Source organism: Phacochoerus africanus, chromosome 14 (genome assembly GCF_016906955.1).
Source record: "Phacochoerus africanus isolate WHEZ1 chromosome 14, ROS_Pafr_v1, whole genome shotgun sequence".
Taxonomy (NCBI): domain Eukaryota; kingdom Metazoa; phylum Chordata; class Mammalia; order Artiodactyla; family Suidae; genus Phacochoerus; species Phacochoerus africanus.
Window position 1 is genome coordinate 54,243,726 of NC_062557.1, and position 17,606 is coordinate 54,261,331.

At 53.9% G+C, this 17,606-nt stretch overlaps 1 protein-coding gene across 5 annotated transcripts in view; it reads right to left on the bottom strand.

The window, feature by feature from the left end:
• Nucleotides 1–17,606, bottom strand: part of GAS7 (growth arrest specific 7) — a 219,529-nt gene that overhangs the window by 53,310 nt on the left and 148,613 nt on the right. For all 5 annotated transcript variants that reach the window (XM_047757250.1, XM_047757249.1, XM_047757253.1 and 2 more), the window contains exon 3: nucleotides 2,741–2,821. In XM_047757250.1, coding sequence (XP_047613206.1) covers nucleotides 2,741–2,821 — 81 coding nt within the window. The remainder of the gene's footprint in view (nucleotides 1–2,740; nucleotides 2,822–17,606) is intronic.

Genomic DNA, 17,606 nt, shown 5'->3' on the forward strand with positions numbered 1-17,606 from the left:
ACACCAGATCTTCAACCCACTGAGCAGGGCCAGGGATTGAACCTGCATCCTCATAGATACCAGTCGGGTTCATTACTGCCGAGCCACAACGGGAACTCGGGTTTCATTCAAGATATTAACATGGGGAGTTCCTGCTGTGGTGCAGTGGAAATGAAGCCAGGTAGGGACCATGAGGTTGCAGGTTCCATCCCTGGCCTCACCCAGTGGGTTAAGGATCTGGCGGCGCCGTGAGCTGTGGTGTAGGTCACAAACGGGGCTCGGATCCTGCGTGGCTGTGGTGTAGGCCAGCAGCTGCAGCTTCAATTTGACCCCTAGCCTGGGAACCTCCATATGCCACAGGTGCGGCCCTATAAAAAAATAAAAAAAAAATCAAAACAAAACAAAGATATCAATATGGGTCTTGGAATCAAGGAGCTGGGGTCCTGCATAACTTGCTGCTGCTTCTCCTTGCCGTGGTCTGTGGTCCATCAGCCAGGCCCTGAATAGTGCTGAGCTAGGGTCCCAGGTCCCCCTAGAACAGAGCGCCTAAACCCTGGCACTGCTGACACTTGGGTTGCATAGCTCCACGCGGTGGGGCTGTGCTGTCCTGAGCCCTGTAGGATATTTACAGCATCCTTGGCCTCTACCTACCAGATTCCTGTGGCACCTCCCCCACCACAGTCATAGCCAAAAACATCCCCAGGTGGGCAAAATCACCCCTGAGCTGAGAAGCACCATGCCAGGGCCAGGGAAGCTGACAAGGATGTGCACAGGATGCGAACACACACACACACAAGGATGGACGCATGAGTGGCCCTGGCCCCTTGTGCTGGTCGAGAAGGCGGGCATCTGTCCCCGTGGCCTGAGCCAGCTCCTCCCAGTCCTTCTCCTGGGGGTGGCTCCCAAAAGCAGAGGGGGGAGGGGCTGCCGCTGGGGATGGTGCCAGGGACAGCAGGCTTTGGAGAGGGGACCCCACTGACACAGAGGGCCAGTTCCCCGAGCAGCCCCGTATAGCAGGCCATATAGGGCGGCAGGCTGGGCAGTTCCCGCCCGTCACCTCACGTGCCCAAGCCTCCCCCTGACCGTGTCACAGCTGGTCCTGCTCCGTGGGCCCCTCTGGCCGGAAAAGACAGCTGGGTTTTCTGTCTAGTGCCTGGGTGGCCTGGAGCCAGCCAGGATAGAGGGCCACACCTCTCGTCATTCACACGAGCATTTCCATTGTTCAAAAAGCACAAGAACAGCAACAAAAGACAAGGCAGCGTGCCCAGAAATGTGGCCTCTCCCATGACAGCTCGGAAGGCTGAGCGGCCCCATTTCTGGGGATCTGGTCCGAGAATGGAGCACTCACTGCCCCATAGGAAATCAGGAGGAAATGCCTCATTTCCCTGCTCCCCAGGGGGCCTTTTTTATGTTAAAAAAATGTGTATAACACACACAAGTGCGTTCGCGCACACACAAATCCTAGAAGAACTCTCCCCCGGGAACTACCCACCAGTCCAAACACCTGTCTGTGCTTAAGTTGATTCTCCGGGTCTATTTTGCCATCACTCCGGTTTTGGGTGCTTCTGTTGGCAACCTCCATACCCCTAGGTAATGTACTTTGATCCCACTTTGATTTCTCAATGGTGGATAATATCTCAAGGTCCCCCACTAGGAAAGGGGGGGCCTGCACAGCCCTTCCCCGATCCAGGGTTTACGAGTCTCGCTGTCCCAGCTCTGCCTCCGGCTCCCTGTGACGCTTGAAGTTACTTGTGTTCCAAGAAGGGTGCGAGGCTCTTGTGTCCCCTCCCTTCCAGGTGAGTGGAGGACGTCACTGTGGCTTCTCCCGCCACCCCCTAGAGCCCCAGGCTACAATCTCTGCCACACTGTCAAAGCCATTCCATGTTGAAATTCCATGCTGCAACCACAACCAGGACCACAAGGGCTCTGGAGACATTTGTGAATTTACCCAATGCTGCTGAGGCCAGGCTCTGCTTGGCGACAGAGGATTCCACAAAAGAAAAAGTGAGACAGAGTCCCCACCTCAGGGGGCTTATGATCTGGGTGGGAGAGTGACAGCCAACAGGGAGGGAGGACGACTCTGGGGACAATGAAACCGCAGGAGGAAGGGATCCAGAGTGATGGGTAAGGACTCTAAATGGAGGGGTCAGGGAAGGCTTCTCGGAGGAGGTGACATTTAAAATAATGCCTAAACCACAGGAAATCAGAAGCTGTTCTCCCCATGGGAGTGTCCTGCAACCTGCCTCCTGGGGCCCTGGAGTGACATGTCTCCTAAGGAAAAACCACCTGTTATAGGAATGTCTCCCTCGGCCACCTCTGCTTGATTACCTAGACAGACAGAGAACTCATCTCCTTGCAAGGAATCCATTTGCTTTCTAGACATTCTGTTTGAAAGGTGCCCTCTAAACAAGTGCCTCCTTTAACTTCTGCTCCTTGATGACTTTGGGAGCCTGACCCCGGTTTGGCAGACAGGTAAGAGTTCTAACGCCTCACCCCCTCCCCCAGCTGCACTTCCCCCTCCCCCCCGCCCCAGCATCTGAGAAAGACTGAGATAGACCACAGCTGCTGCTGGCACGGCCAGGGCCATGCCATCCCACAGGGCCACAGGCTGTGGGGCCTACAAGCCCTCTAGACCCCTCCCCGGGTCTGGCCCATTAGCTTTCCGGGCTGGGTTCAGAGCCGGAATCCAGAGTCTCGGCCTCTCCCATGAAGGTATGTGTGCCCCCCTCCCCTGACGCCTGAGGTGGTGCGTGGACAGTACCTGTTGGAGGCAGAGAGCTCCTGTGAGGGCCAGGGCTGGCTGGAAGCCCAGGAGAACTGCTGGGACGCTCCCAGGTGGTCTCTGGTCAAAGAAAGAAAAAAACACAACCGTTTTAAGAATTTCATAGAGCGTCACGGAGCAGAAGTGGCTGGTGGCCCCCTCCCCTGGGTGGCGGTGGCAGGAGTCTGCCTTCTGCTCTCACATCCACCTCCCCTCCTGAAGACAGAGCTTCCCTCTGCGGGGACCCCTCTCCATGCAGCTGGGACCAGAGCAGGGGACCTTCTGGCTGGGTCCCTTTCTTATCCCTGGAGGCCAGCCCCTCGCACACCCCTACTTCGGTCCCAGTCCCAGAAAGCCAGCTGCCAGCCAGGCATCATTCCCCAAATGCCCACAGTCACTCGAAACCCCAAAGCGCAGAGGGAAGACCCCCCCCACCCCCACCAGCTGGGGGTCTGTCCAGAGACACGGGTCCTCGACCACGTGGGGGTGACCTCCTTTCTAGTTCCACAATTCCACGCGTTGGGTGAGTTACAGCCGCTGCATCTGGTTGGTCGCTTCTCCGATGTCCAGCCGGAAATGAAGCCAGCGTTGTGGCTATACGATCACTCCCCCAAATTCTCCTTTACCCTCCTCACGGCTGGGAGCAGAGACTTCCCATTCAATTATCAAAGAATAGAAATAATACTTTCTCACTATTTACAAAGCGATGGCATAGAAAAGCACAAAGAAGAAAAAGCAGCGCCCATGATCCAGCTTGGAGGTTGTCACGAAAGGCCTGGGTCCTTTTATGTTGATTTCTTTTCTAGGCGTGCGTACATCTTCAGAACACAAAACCACAATGTCCATTCTTTTCACCGACAGACTTTGGTGGGTATCTTTCCAAAAACACTGAAGGGGCCACAGGGCACAGTGCTTGGGGTTTATTAACAGTGCTGAGTCTGGGGCCAGGGCCTGGGTTTGAATCCCAGCTCTGCCTCTTGGCACCCGTGTAACCTGGACCGAGCTACTTGTCCTCTCGGGACCTCGGTTTCCTCCTCTGTCACAGAAGATCGATCCTGGCCCCCACCCACGGCAGCCACTGTGTTCATGTCAAATGCCCTCTTACATGCTTGCAGCCTGAAGTTATGTTTAAAGTTAGTCCGATAGATAGAAATAATGTCACTTAGTCAAAAATTCTATTCCTGAAAATTCAACTGTCTCAAACATTAAAAATGAAAACGAGCACAAACTTCCAATGACCTCTCTCAAGTAAGAGAGAGGGCTCTTACAGGGCTGGCCCCATGTCCACAGCACCCAGCTCAGGCTCCCCTCTCCAGCCCGGCCCCCTGGGGCTCCTGGGACCAACCTCCATGGCTTTACCAGCAACTCGCCAGGTCCCACCACCCCCGACCAATCAGTTTCCATGGCCTGGCAGTGCCCCTCCATCACACACACCCCCTTCTTGCCATCTCGCTCCTACCGTGTCTCCCCACTTGGGATCACAGGGAGCACACTGCTCCCCTGGAGAAGCCCTTGCCGACTCCTTTCCAACACGGCCCAGAGAATAAAGTCCAAGCTTTGTACGCCCCTCCCCGCCCCGCCCCACCTCTTGGCCAGCAAGGCTCCAGCAGGGCCAGATTGTCCAGATTGACGCCAGCCGACCTCGCTCCAGGCCAGGTAACTCCCTTGCTGGTCTTAGAACACGCCTTTGCTAGAGCTGCTCCCGCACCCCGGCCGGCTCCTGCCCCCGCCACCCCTGGTTGGCAGAATCGTGTTCATTTGTCAAGTCCGAACTAAAATGCCTCTTCCACTGTGCAGCCTTCCCAGGGTCTGGGGGAGGAGGTTCTGAAATCACAGGGAGATGCTGCCGGCAGTCAGAATCCCCTGCTAGATGCTGGGTCCCAAGTAGGAGGTCCCTTGCCCTGCCCTCACTGGCCTGGGTCACTCACAGGCCCCCAGAGCTGGAGTCCCTTCTCCCCAGAAGTACTGCATCTCTCTCTCTCTTTCTTTTTAGGGCCACACCTGCAGCATATGGAGATTCCCAGGCTAGGGGTCAAATCAGAGCTGCAGCGGCCGGCCTACACCATAGCCACAGCAGTGCTGGATCCTTAACCCACTGAGTGAGGCCAGGGATTGAACCCATATCCTCACAGAGACAATGTCAGGTCCTTAATCCACTGAGCCACAACAGGAACTCCAGTAGCGTACTTCTTTATCCAACCTCCACCTGGGCTCTATCAGGGACAACAAAGACAGCGGGGTGGGGGGGGGAATTCTGCCCAGTCTGCCCCCTGGTCTTAGCCAGCTGGGACCAACCCAAAACATAAAGCCACTGGGAGCCTGGGGCAGGAGCGGGGCTAGGCCAGGCTGACATCTAGAGGGAACACCCCCACCCCCACCCCCACCCGGGGGCTCTGGCTGACTGACCTTAGCAGCAGCAGGAAAAACCGGCCCAGACGACCACGCCGCCCACAGGAGCAAGCCATTTCCACATCTTTTCCAATAAAAGACTCCCTAATCTATTTACAGCTCCCCAGGCTCCTTGACGGAGCCCAAGCGAAACTCAAGCTGCAGTGTGGAGCCCAAGTCACCCTGCATTGGGGCCCCCTTGCTTCCTCTGGGCTTCCATCCTGGGGTTCAAGGTCACTCCAGGGGACCACCCAGACTCCTAACAGTCACTGTCATGTGGGCCCCCAAGGCCCTAGGAGGAACAGTGAGGTCAGAGTAGGAGGAGTGAGATCCACACTTAAAACCTCTGATCAAACTGGATTCATGAGAAACATGTTTTTTCCCAAAAGCAACTCTAACTCAACTGGAACCTCTTCCACTGAAACCAGGGCAGCCAGCCACACACAAATGAGCTGCCCATGGATCAAATCGGCCCAAAGGACTCTGCTGGTCTAGCCAGCCATCCACCTGAGAAGCTAGAAGTTTCCGTTTTCCCATCAGTGGATTACAAGGGCTGCCCCATGTAGAACAAAACTATTTTTATTTTTGGTCTTTTATCTTTCCTAGGGCTACAACCACAGCATATGGGGTTCCCAGGCTAGGGGTCTAATTGGAGCTGTAGCCGATGGCCTACACCACAGCCACAGCAACACCAGATCCCAGCCATGTCTGTGACCTACACCACAGCTCACAGCAACGCCAGATCCTTAACCCACTGAGCAAGGCCAGGTATTGAACCTGCAACGTCATGGTTCCTAGTCGGATTCATTAACCACTGAGCCGCGACGTGAACTCCTAGAATAAAGCTTTTAAAGAGAGAAAGTACAGTTGAAAGGTGGAGAGTGATGCAAATCTGGTTTCAGAGCACCGATGTCATCTCCTTAAAATAATAATGTTATTAATTTAAAAAAACAGTAAGCAAGGGAGGAGTTACTAACTTTAAAGTCACGTCTAGGAGTTCCCATCGTGGTGCAGGGGAAACAAATCCGACTAGGAACCATAAGGTTGCGGGTTCGAAGCCTGGCCTCGATCAGTAGGTTAAGGATCTGGCGTTGCTGGGAGCTGTGGTGTAGGTCACAGCCGCCGCTCGGATCTGGTGTTGCTTTGGCTCTGGCATAGGCCGGTAGCTACAGCTCTGATTAGACCCCTAGCCTGGGAACCTCCATATGCCGCGGGTGCAGCCCTAAAAAGACAAAAAAAAAAAAAAAAAAAGCACATCTAGACTTCTTGTCCCCTTGTTAGGACTACATCCTACATGCATTACAAGGATTTGATTCCAGAGGGAAAGTCACTGAGCCCCTGGACCTAGGCTGCTGGTCATGGTGATGTGCCTTGGGCAAATCTGGAAGCCTTGCGGTCCCACCTCCCCTCTCCCCTCCCCTCCCGCCTCGCCCCCTCCCCCATCCCACACTCCGCCCCACCCACCTGTGGACTCCTGGCTCACAACTGGTCAATCTTTTTGGTTGTGGTAATAGCTCTCTGCTGCCCCCACTGGCTATCAGGTGAACTATAACTCCAGGTACCAACCCAGGAGGAACTGGGTTCTTGGATCATCTTTACACACAGCTCCGATGCCCTTGGCAGGGATGACAGGGCATGTGGAATCAGAAAGCTGCTCGGAAACACCCTCTCACAGGCCCCTGCCAACTGAAGAACTGCTCTGCAGAATCATCTAGGTCTGACACCAGCAAGGGGACTTTTTTTTGGCTGTCCCAAGGCATATGGAGTTCCTGGGACAGGGATCAGATCCGAGCCGCAGCTGTGACATACACTGGAGTGCGGCAATGCCAGATCCTTAACCCACTGTGCTGGGCCTCGGATGGAACCTGCATCCCAGTGCTCCAGAGACATCCTGATCCCACTGCGCCACAGCAGGGATCTTTGCAAGAGGGCTTCAGAGCCTGGGCCAGAACCTAGAGTTTCAGAAAAGACTGCACCACAGACACTGGGCCCCAGGATCTATTTCCTGATCTTCAGCAAACAGACCCCACACCCAGGGACCCGAGGTCTTCAGTGAGAAATGCTGGTGGGAGTCAAACCTGAGTTGGAGGTTGCTGGAGCGGGGGGTGGGCGAGGCGGCAGTTTACTGCCCCCCAACTCCCAGCGTTCAGGCGGCACACTCGGCTCCAGGGTGCTTCCCTGAGCAGTGAGGAAGAGGAGGGCTGGGGACACCAGGACTCTGCTGCCACAAGAAAGGAAAGAAACGGGATGGAACCTGGCCTAGGTATTTAAAACACCCCTCAAATACCTGGAAGGAGCCTGGAGTTGTTCCTAAGAGCTCAGGCAACACAGACAGAGGTTCTCAGCCCAGGTGCATCCCTTGTAACCGGGTGCTGGGCCTCAGGGTCCTCGCAGCAAAGCGGGGATAATGCAGCTGTGGCCCCGTGGCACTGGGATGGGCAGTCAGTGGCACAGGTCCTGGCACAGTCTCTGAGACCAAGCACATCCCCAAACACATGAAACAACAGTAAGAACACGAATAAAGCAGACCCCTCTCCATCCCTTCACCCTGCCTCCAACTTCCACCAGCCACGGCCGGCCCTGCCCCAACCTCCTCTTCACACCTTCACAAAACACACCTCCCCAAACCGGGGTGGGGGTGGGGGTTCCCTCTACGGTGCTGTGGGCAAGAAGAGCTAGAGGATCTTCACTAGCATGTCTGAGCTGCAGAGGGGGCCTCGCTTAACCAGAGGAACTGCCTGCCGCACAGCAGCCCACAGGATCCTTGAGCAGCCCTGTGGCCCAGGTGGGGCAGGGGCCCTGACGCCCACATCACAGATGATACAGAGGCTGGTGAGGTGGGTGAAGCAGAAGCCCCTTTAGTGCCTTGGCCCTTCAGATACTGGCCTGAACCAACCTCTGGACTGGCTCCGGCTGGCACAGAAGGGCCTAGCAGAGCAAGGCCGGGATCTGCTGGAAAAATTCAACGGGAGAGAAGTGGCCTGCCTGGGACTCCCTGAGCCCGTCCTTCAGTCCCTTTAGGATGGATCCCTGATGTACCACCCTCCTCAGAGAGTGTGGACTTCGGTGAACACACAGGGAAATCCCTGAACTTGGGCCGGGGGGTGATGAGGGCTGATGCAACATAGGAAAAAGGGTGTCTTGCCATGGAGCCAACAAGTGTGGGCAGCTGGCTGCCAGCTCACTGATGGTATGACCCCTTCTGTATGGCTGAGAAAAATGCAGGTAGGTTTCGAGAAGGAAAGCTCATCAAATCAAAGCCTGGATTGCTCAGGATTCAGAGCCTAAGAGCAGCTCTCTGGCAAAGCTCCGGTCCTATTTCCCAAACGTGGTCTCTCATCAGGGCCACCCACTGAAATGACAGATTCCCAGACCTCGTGCCCAAAGATTCTGGTTTGGCAGATCTTGGGTGGAACCCGGAAGTCGGCGTTTTAACAAGCAGTCTCAGGGATTAGCCTGATGGGGGAAAAACGGGTAGAGGCCACAGTAAAACATGACAGGAACCAGCCGCAGACTGGGAGGTACCCGGATGACACAAAAATCCCAGGGAGGGGTCAGATACAGGATCAGGCACAGCACCAAGCGAGATGTGAGACAGCAACAAAGGGTGACTTAAGGAACTCCCAAGTGCCCCCTCCACCCCAACCCCCCAAAATGCCAGGTTCAGAACACATGTCTCTGAGAGCCGTCATTACAGGGGTCATCACACACCCTTTAGCACGACCGAGTCCCTAGGGTTTTCCCTGGAATCGGAGCTGCTTGGGGAGACAGGCGAAGGCACTGCAGGGAAGGGAGCCGAGAGGGAAAAGATCTGGGAGAAGGTGCTAGTGCGTGGGCAGCCTGGAGGTGGCGGCACTCCAGCGCTGCCTGGCCTGGTCCACAAAGCCTTATCTTAAGCCCCTGAGGACAAAGCCCTGCATCAGGACAGGAAAGATGAGTTTTATGCAATCCTGCTCCCAGGTGCTTGGCGAGGACAGAGCTGACAGGTCGGGGACCCGCAGGATAGTCCCAGCCTGGCTGGGACGCTCCAGGTCCTGTGTGCTCTCTGCCAACCTCCTGCAGACCTTCTGAGCACTAACCCTCACCAGGCAGCAGGTTGGGGCGGGGGAGGGGGCCGGGGGCTCACGGTAGCGGCGCTGCCCCCAGGAAGCCGACCTGGGGCAGGTGAGCTCTTCCTGTCTCAGCTATAACACGTGCTTTCAAATCCAGTCCTTCCCCAGAAGTGTTCTGAGGGCAGGGACTGCGTCAAACAAACGCATCCCTGACTCCCTGGCACCTGCTACAGCCATGAAGAAAGATGAAGCTGAAAAAAAAAAGCACAGTTAGAGGTCAGTCCAATCACGCGGTCAGTGGCTGACTTTAAAAATGAGTGAGTGCACATGAAAAAATGCTCAACATCACTGATTATAAGAGAAATGGAAATCAAAACTACCACGAGATACCACCTAACACCCGTCAGAATGGCCATCATTAATAAGTCCACAAATAACAAGTGCTGGAGGGGCTGTGGAGAAAAGGAAACCCTCCTGCACTGTTGGTGGGAATGTAAACTGGTACAGCCACTATGGAGAACAGTTTGGACATACCTTAGAAATCTATACATAGAACTTCCATATGACCCCGCAATCCCACTCTTGGGCATCTATTCGGACAAAACTCTACTTAAAGGAGACACGTGCACCCGCATGTTCATTGCAGTACTATTCACAATAGCCAGGACATGGAAACAACCCAAATGTCCATCAACAGATGATTGGGTTAGGAAGATGCAGTATATATACACAATGGAATACTACTCAGCCATAAAAAAGAATGACATAATGCCATTTGCAGCAACATGGATGGAACTAGAGACTCTCATACTGAAATGAGTCAGAAAGACAAAGACAAACACCATATGATATCACTTATAACTGGAATCTAATATCCAGCACAAATGGACATCTCCACAGAAAAGAAAATAATGGACTTGGAGAATAGACTTGTGGCTGCCCAACAGGAGAGGGAGGGAGTGGGAGGGATCAGGAGCTTGAGGTTATCAGACACAACTTGGAATGGATTTACAAGGAGATCCTGCTGAGTAGCATGGAGAACTATGTCTAGATACTCATATTGCAACAGAACAAAGGGTGGGGAAAACAAATGTATACATGTAAGGATAACTTGATCCCCTTGCTGTACAGTGCGGGGAAAAAAAATGAGTGAGTGGTGTTCCCTGGTGGTTCAGTGGGTTAAGGGTCCAGCATTGTCACTGCTATGGCCCAGGTCATAGCTGTGGCATAGGTTTGATCCCTGGCTCGGGAAATTCTGCATGCAGAAGGTGCCACCAAAAAATAGTATAATAAAAAAAATTAAGGAAAATGAGTGTGTGTGTGTTAAAAGAAGATAAACAGACAATGGAAAGACAAAGAAGGGCCAGGGGAGAACAGACGGGAACACCAATCCCCTCACACAGTATGAATTACACATCAAGCTAGCTGCCCAATCCAAAAGAGCCAAGAACAGGAGCTCCCATTGTGGCTCAGCAGGTTAAGAACCCAACTAATGGCCATGGAGAGTCAGGTTTGATCCCTGGCTGTGCTTGGTGGGTTAAGGAGCCAGCATTACCACAAGCTGCAGCGTAGGTCACAGATGTGGCTCGGATCTGGCGTTGCTGTGGCTGTGGTGCAGGCCGCCAGCTGCAGCTCTGACATGACCCCTAGCCTGGGAACTTCCATACGCTGCCGCTGGAGCGGTCCTCAAAAGAAAAAGCAAAAAGAGACAAGAACATACACAAGTGGTTCGCAGAAATGACCACCGCAGAAGAAAAGGTGCTCATCCTCACGCAGAGCTGGACGAGGACGCATTAGGATGGTGAGAGCTTGTTTTTTAACCCCTTGGGTCATTTTTCTGCCAAGGGGCTGCTCAAGGAAAGAGGCAAGAGGAGAAAGAGAACTACGTATGAGACAAACCCCAAGAAAGAACCGGGCATAAGACATCACAAGGGTCCCAGAAACCGAGGAAAACTGTGCAGCTGATTTTCCAGTCCTGAAGGAGAGGCTTCATGAGATGCCCAGATCCTTCCAATAAAGGTCCCTTTTCATACACAAGTTTGGGGAGGCTTCTGTTCCTATAAAAAAGGTGGTCCCTGCCCATGGACGTTCCCCAAACCGCACTGCTCTGCAAAAGGCCAATGCCAGCCCCAAAGCCATTACATCCTCATCTGGAATCTTCTGTGACCACACCGAATTGTGACGTCCAGCACATGCCCCCAAGGAGGCTTCCACAACCTCTCCAGGGGGGGAAAAATCACACCGGTCAATGGCTCAGAAGCTTGTCCATCTACAAAGGGGTATTTTCCACCCACATGCCATCTTTTTGTTTTGTTTTCTGAGAAACTCGGCATTTTTGAACTTCAGTCTCTCCGCATTGCTAATCCAGATTTAGAAGACTTTCCAGTAAAAGGTGTGACTTTGCGTTTATAAATACTGCTCAGAATCACGGAGAGTGTTGCTTTTCACAAGCCGGAGGAACCTGGCAGAAAGAGCTAAGGTTATTTTGGGAAAGAGAAATAAGCAGTAATCTCTCTGAGCTGCAGCCACAAAGGCACTTCCAAGGCCGCCGCATTCCTGGGGAAGGCCGCCGGCCAGCATCACAGAGGCCCCTGCCCGCTCCTGTAAGTGCTTGGAACTCCTTATTGTGAGCCAGCCCTGCAAAACGGGTATAGACATCTGGGGGAAACGAGCTCAAACATCAAGAAAGGGCATTCAGGGAGTTTCCACTGTGGCAAAGTGGAAATGAAACCGACTAGTATCTGTGAGGACGTGGGTTCGATTCCCAGCCTTGCTTAGTGGGTCAGGGATCTGGTGTTGCTGTGAGCTGTGCTGTAGGTCAGAGATGCAGCTCGGATCCCACATTTCTGTGGCTGTGGCTGTGGCCAGCAGCTGCAGCTTTGATTCGACCCCTAGCCTGGGAACTTCCATGGGCCACGGGTGTGGGAATAAAAAAAAAAGAAAAAGAAAGGGCATCTGGAGTAGAAAAGACCACACAACATAGGGAAGGAATAGGCAGCGTTTTAGAGTTGAATGAAACAAGATTCCCTTGGGAAATTGCAGGAGCAGGTTAAAAAACAAAACCTGCCCTGCAAAGAAGCTTGAAAGCCTCAGCCAATTAGGGAAAAGTTAAAATGCTGGGGGACAGGGGCCCCTCTGCCTTTGGAGCATAATGGCTTCCCCTGGTGAGCTGGTTAAGCCACAGGTCACAGGGCCCTCCCCTAGAGGGTCTGATTCAGGAGGTCTAGGGTGGGGCCTGAAAAGCTGCATTTCTAACAAATCCCCAAGTGATGCGGCTGCTGCTGCTCCGGGGACCCCACTTTGCGAACCACAGACCTAGAGAAAGATAGAGAAGAACGGGGTTCTCTACAACACTTCACCCTGTCTCCAGAGGCTGGAGGCAGGGCCATTAAAAAGATTTTGTTTTGAAAGGTGCAACAATCAAAGCAACCCCTAAATTACTTCTGATTCGAAAGCATCCGCTGCTCACCCCTTTCCTCTGCACGGAGATGCTGCCAAAGACTGTGTCAGACAGTCAAGCTGGCCCGAGAAATGCAGAAAAGTGAACCCCACTGGGCAGATGCTCTGGGAGCAAAGGAGAAATCCGCCGGGACATGAGCGTTCGGGTTGCCATGGAAGCCTCTTGAGGATTTCCTCTCTCCATCTCCAAAGGCCGCCAGCTAAGAAGGCTTTGCATCTGCACACCTGGTAATAGGACTTCACCCCTTGTGCACACGAATTGAGCCAGCTGGGCAGGGATGTGGTGCCCAAAAGCTCTGTGTGCTCCCTGGCCCCTTCCACCCTGCTTCCCAAGGCTGTGTCCCTGCACTGTGCTCACTGCAACCTTTTTCTGCAGTGGCTCCCCCATCGGCACATATAAACGTTATAGACGAGCAGCAGAGAGCAAGTGAAGTCTTTATCTGTGCCAGAGAGGAAAAGGGGAGGAAGGGTGGAGGTCTCCCAGCCCAGCACACGCCTCCTTCGCAGCATGGGTCACGTGGCCTGACATCTTTGGATGCTCCTCGCACCATATAAAAAAGACCAGGGCACTTTCAGGCTCCAGGTGTGGCCTCTCTGCCCTGGAAGGATCCCAGAACACAAGACCACTCTCCACAGGAACACAGGAGGGCGGGATGTCATGCTGGGGAAGGGAAGAGAGAGCCCTGGGGCTCGGCTCCAGTCTGCTCCTCTATTTCAGAGAAAATATTTTTACCCCTACTTATAAGAGTAATACAGGTCCCGGGAGAAAACACTGGAAAACAGAAAAGTCAAAGAGAAAATAAAAATCCTCCCTAATCCCGTTGCTCAGAAAGAACCACTGTAAGCAAGTATCCCCTTCCACATCTAAATGCGATGGTGGGAGTTCCCGTTGCTGTTCCGTGGGGTATGGACCTGATGTTGTCTCCACGAGGATGTGGGTTTACTCCCTGGCCTTGCTCAGTGGGTTAAGGATCATGCATTGCTGTGGCTGTGGTGTAGACTGGCAGCTGCAGCTCCAATTCGACCCCAGTCCAGGAATTTCCATATGCTGCAGGTGCAGCCCCAAAAAGAAAAAAGAAAAAAAATTCAATGGTACATCATGGGAGCAGAGGGCACCCCAGGCAGCAGGAATCAGGGACAGAGGGAGGTGGTGGCCAGGAGCTGGGTCCTGTCTGCATGGCCAAGAGGGTCTGTCCCCAGGAAATACAGGGCTCGAAAGGACTTTCAAAAGCAGCCCAGCTGTCATTTTAGAGATGGGGGCTCAGGAACCAGATGCAGAGGTGCATGTAGAAACTGGCTAAGCCAGGCCAGGGCGGAGCTGGAGCCATGACCTCCAGCCAGGTTCTCCCCACTATTTTCAAGAGAAGCATCAACGTACCAGGAAATCAATTGCTTTGTAAGTGTATTTTTCGGTACTATTAAAGCGCTGCTGCACCCGCTTCTCTCTTACCAGAGTTCTGGTACCCAGGCTTCTAAGACTGGCAGGCTGGCAAGGCAACCGAAAAGGAGACCACCCTTCCTAGTGCTGGTGCTGCCTGACCCTTACGCCAGGTGTCTGAGACTCAGACGACAAGCTGCTCCTCTCCTGGGCACTCAGGGGGACAAAACATCACCTCCTTGGCTTCCTGGTGCCCAAACAGACCGTGAGGGGTATGGTATGCTGGGGCATGAATATGTCCTGGTTTCCTGGGGCTGCTTTCATCAAACACCACAAACCAGGCAGCTTCAGCAACAGAAATGTATGGCGGCGCAGTGCTGGAGGCTGGAACTCTGAGCTCAAGGTGTCAGCAAGGTTGGTCCCTTCCCAGAGCCACGAGGGAGAGTCTGTTCCAGGTCCCTCTCCTGCCTCCTGGGGCGTCTCCATGGCCCCCAGGCTCGGAAACGGGCTCTCACTGTGTCTCCACATGGTCTTCCCTCTTGTGTGTGTGTCTCTGGGTCCCAAACTCTCCTTTCTGTAAGGATCCGACATCCTGGGTGAAGGTGCACCGAGCTCCAGGACTGTAACCCAATCGTCGGCAAAGACCCCCGTGTTCAAGGTCACATGCGCAGGTCCTGGGGGTTATGATTTAAACTTCTTTGGGGGAGGGGGACACGATGCAGTTCAACCCCTATCAGGATGCAAAGGCCGGAGCTCCTGGGAACCGTGGCAGGCCTGGAGGGAGGGTGAGCTCACCCGTGGAGTAGATCTGGGGCAAGAAAGTCTGGACAACCAGGGAACAGAGGCGTCCGGGTGCTCAGCAGATGAAGGTCCAAGTCCGTGGCAGAGCTCACAGGGGCAGCCAGGAGCCTGACCCGAGGAACCAGAAGCCACATCCCAGCAGGTGTCCAGGCAGAGCACGAGGGGCAGACAGACTGGTTGTTCAATAGCGCATCAGGTGGAAAGTTGCTTCTGCTCCAATCACCCCCTGCAAGTACGTCCCATCACCAGGAACCCCCCATTAGGTCCCCACAAGGGCCAGGGGAGGTGGGACCCCAGCACGTTCCTCCCTGTGCCAGACAGCTCAGTAGCTTCCTCCACTCTTACTCGTTACAGGCCCTATTTCGTCTCAGGCTGAGGGTGTCCCTCGGCACACAGGAGGCGCTTAGCACAGCAGCAAGAGGGCAGAGCTTCCTTCAGCAGGAATGCCCAGGCAGCCCTCTAGGTGCCAGACCCAGGCTGTGATCTGTCCAAGGACAGAAGACTCTTCAAGGGAAGAAGCTCTCAACACCCAGGCCCAGCCCAGCTCCCTGCTCTTGGGGAGCAGCACGCAGTCAACACGCATCTCACAGAACTAACTTCTCACCCCCTTCTCCTCCCACGCCTCCTGGAAGAGCACTCTGGAATCCAACTCAAACTGAAATAACAAAAAAAGCTGTTCCCCGATGCCACGATCTTCCTCCAGTCATGAGGATGCCATCGCCAGGAAGCCACACAGAGGCGCGTTTCTGAAGGTGATGGTGTCAGGGCGACTCGCAGGGTTGGCCAGAAGGCATCTTCCGAGGTCTATTCCGGGAGGAAAGGCCCCTTTAACAATCTCATCTCGGAGTTCCTGTCTCGGCGCAGTGGTTAACGAATCCGACTAAGAACCATGAGGTTGCGGGTTCACTTCCTGGCCTTGCTCAGTGGGTGAAGGATCCGGCGTGGCCGTGAGCTGCAGTGTGGGCACAGACGCGGCTCGGATCCTGCCTTGCTGTGGCTGTGGTGTAGGCCGGCAGCTATAGCTCCGATTTGAACCCTAGCCTGGGAACCTCCATGTGCCGTGGGAAGCGGCCCTAGAAATGGCAAAAACAAAACAAAAAAAGACAAAAACAAAACAATCTTGTCTCCACCAGGAAGCACTCATGAAGCCAGCTGCTTTGTGTTCGCCCACACCGCCTCTGCAAGGAGCCATCCAGGTAGATAATGAGATGCGCACGGACAAAGCCTTGAGCCAACACTTGTTGCTTGGTAATCAGTTCACATGGTCCCTGCCCACTCACTTCTCCAGGTAGAACCGACGGATCATTTCCACTTGCCAGGCGTTGCACTCACTCCATGGCACCCGGCCCTTCACACAGCTGCGACGGCTGCCTCTGCCCCGTCTGCCCTTCCCTGGGGACCCCAACCTCCTGCTGCAGCTGTGTGCTCCCGCTGCCCCCTCCCCCACACACGGGCCTCACAGAAGCCCCCGAAAGGCAGGGTTTCCTGCACTAGTCAGCTGGGGGAGCATAAAAGCTCCAGGAATGAGGCGGACCGGGCGATGAGCCTGAAGGTCCCTGTTCAGGTCCTTGAAGTAGACCGGTCAGTCTCTCCTTTCCTCCCAGATGCTTTCATTTTTGCCTGCTCCCCTTTCATAATCTCCAACTTCCTAGCGCATTTGTAAAATAGCTTTCTGGAGGTCCTGTTGTGGCTCAATGGGTTAAGAACCTGATAGAGGGCAGGTTCAATCCCTGGCCTTGCTCACTTGGTTAAGGCTCTGGCGTAGGCCAGCAGCTGCAGCTCCAAATCAACCCCTAGCCTGGGCTCCTCTATATGCCACAGGTGCAGCTGTAGAAAATATTAAAAATAAAATAGTTTCCTGACTTTATGTCTAATGTCAATTCTCTCCTGCAACATTTGCTGTAAAACCGTGAGGCTATGTCCACACACAGGCCAAAGCTCAAGCCCCCACGAGAACTGACACGTAAGATGCTGCATGCCGCAGATGCTGGGCAATAAGAGAGATCGGGAGTGGACCTTCTCAGATCCAGGTGTGTTGAGGCAGGAAGGTGGGTCATGGGTGGCCATACTTCATGGTCTTTCTAAACCAGACAAGTGTCTGGGTGTTTATGAAAAACCTCAATTTTTATATTTTTATTTCTTTTTATTTTTTTGTCTTTTTAGGGCTGCACCCATGGCATATGCAGGTTCCCAGGCTAGGGGTCCAATTGGAGCTGAAGCCACCAGCCTACGCCAGAGCCACAGCAACACAGGATCCAAGGTGCATCTGTGACCTATACCACAGCTCATGGCAACGCCGGATCCCAACCCACTGAGCAAGGCCAGGGATGGAACCCGCACCCTCACGGACCCTAGTTGGATTTGTTAACCACTGAGCCACAATGCGAGCTCTAAAAATCTCTTAATTTTTCAGTGCTGGCAACCCAAGTGAACGTCTTTAAGGACTGGGCACAGAAATGCTTCTGTGGACAGCTCTGACCTGCAGACAATCCAACCTGTGACAGCCATTCCACCTGACTCCTGCCAGGACAAGGTTCTAGAGGTCCTGATGCCACCTCGCTTCCCGCTGTCACCTGCAGAGGCACTACCATGTCACCACCCTAGAAATGCAGTCCCCACAGACTAGCACTTTTTTAAAAAGAGTTCAAACCAAGCAAACGTCACTCCTTAGGGGTACACCAGCTTATCGTCCAGCTGTGTTTTTCTTGGCCTTTAACAAATGCCTATGGGTGGCTCCAATGACTGGCAGAGATCGCTGCCACTTAATGTGGATGGATCAGTGTGACAC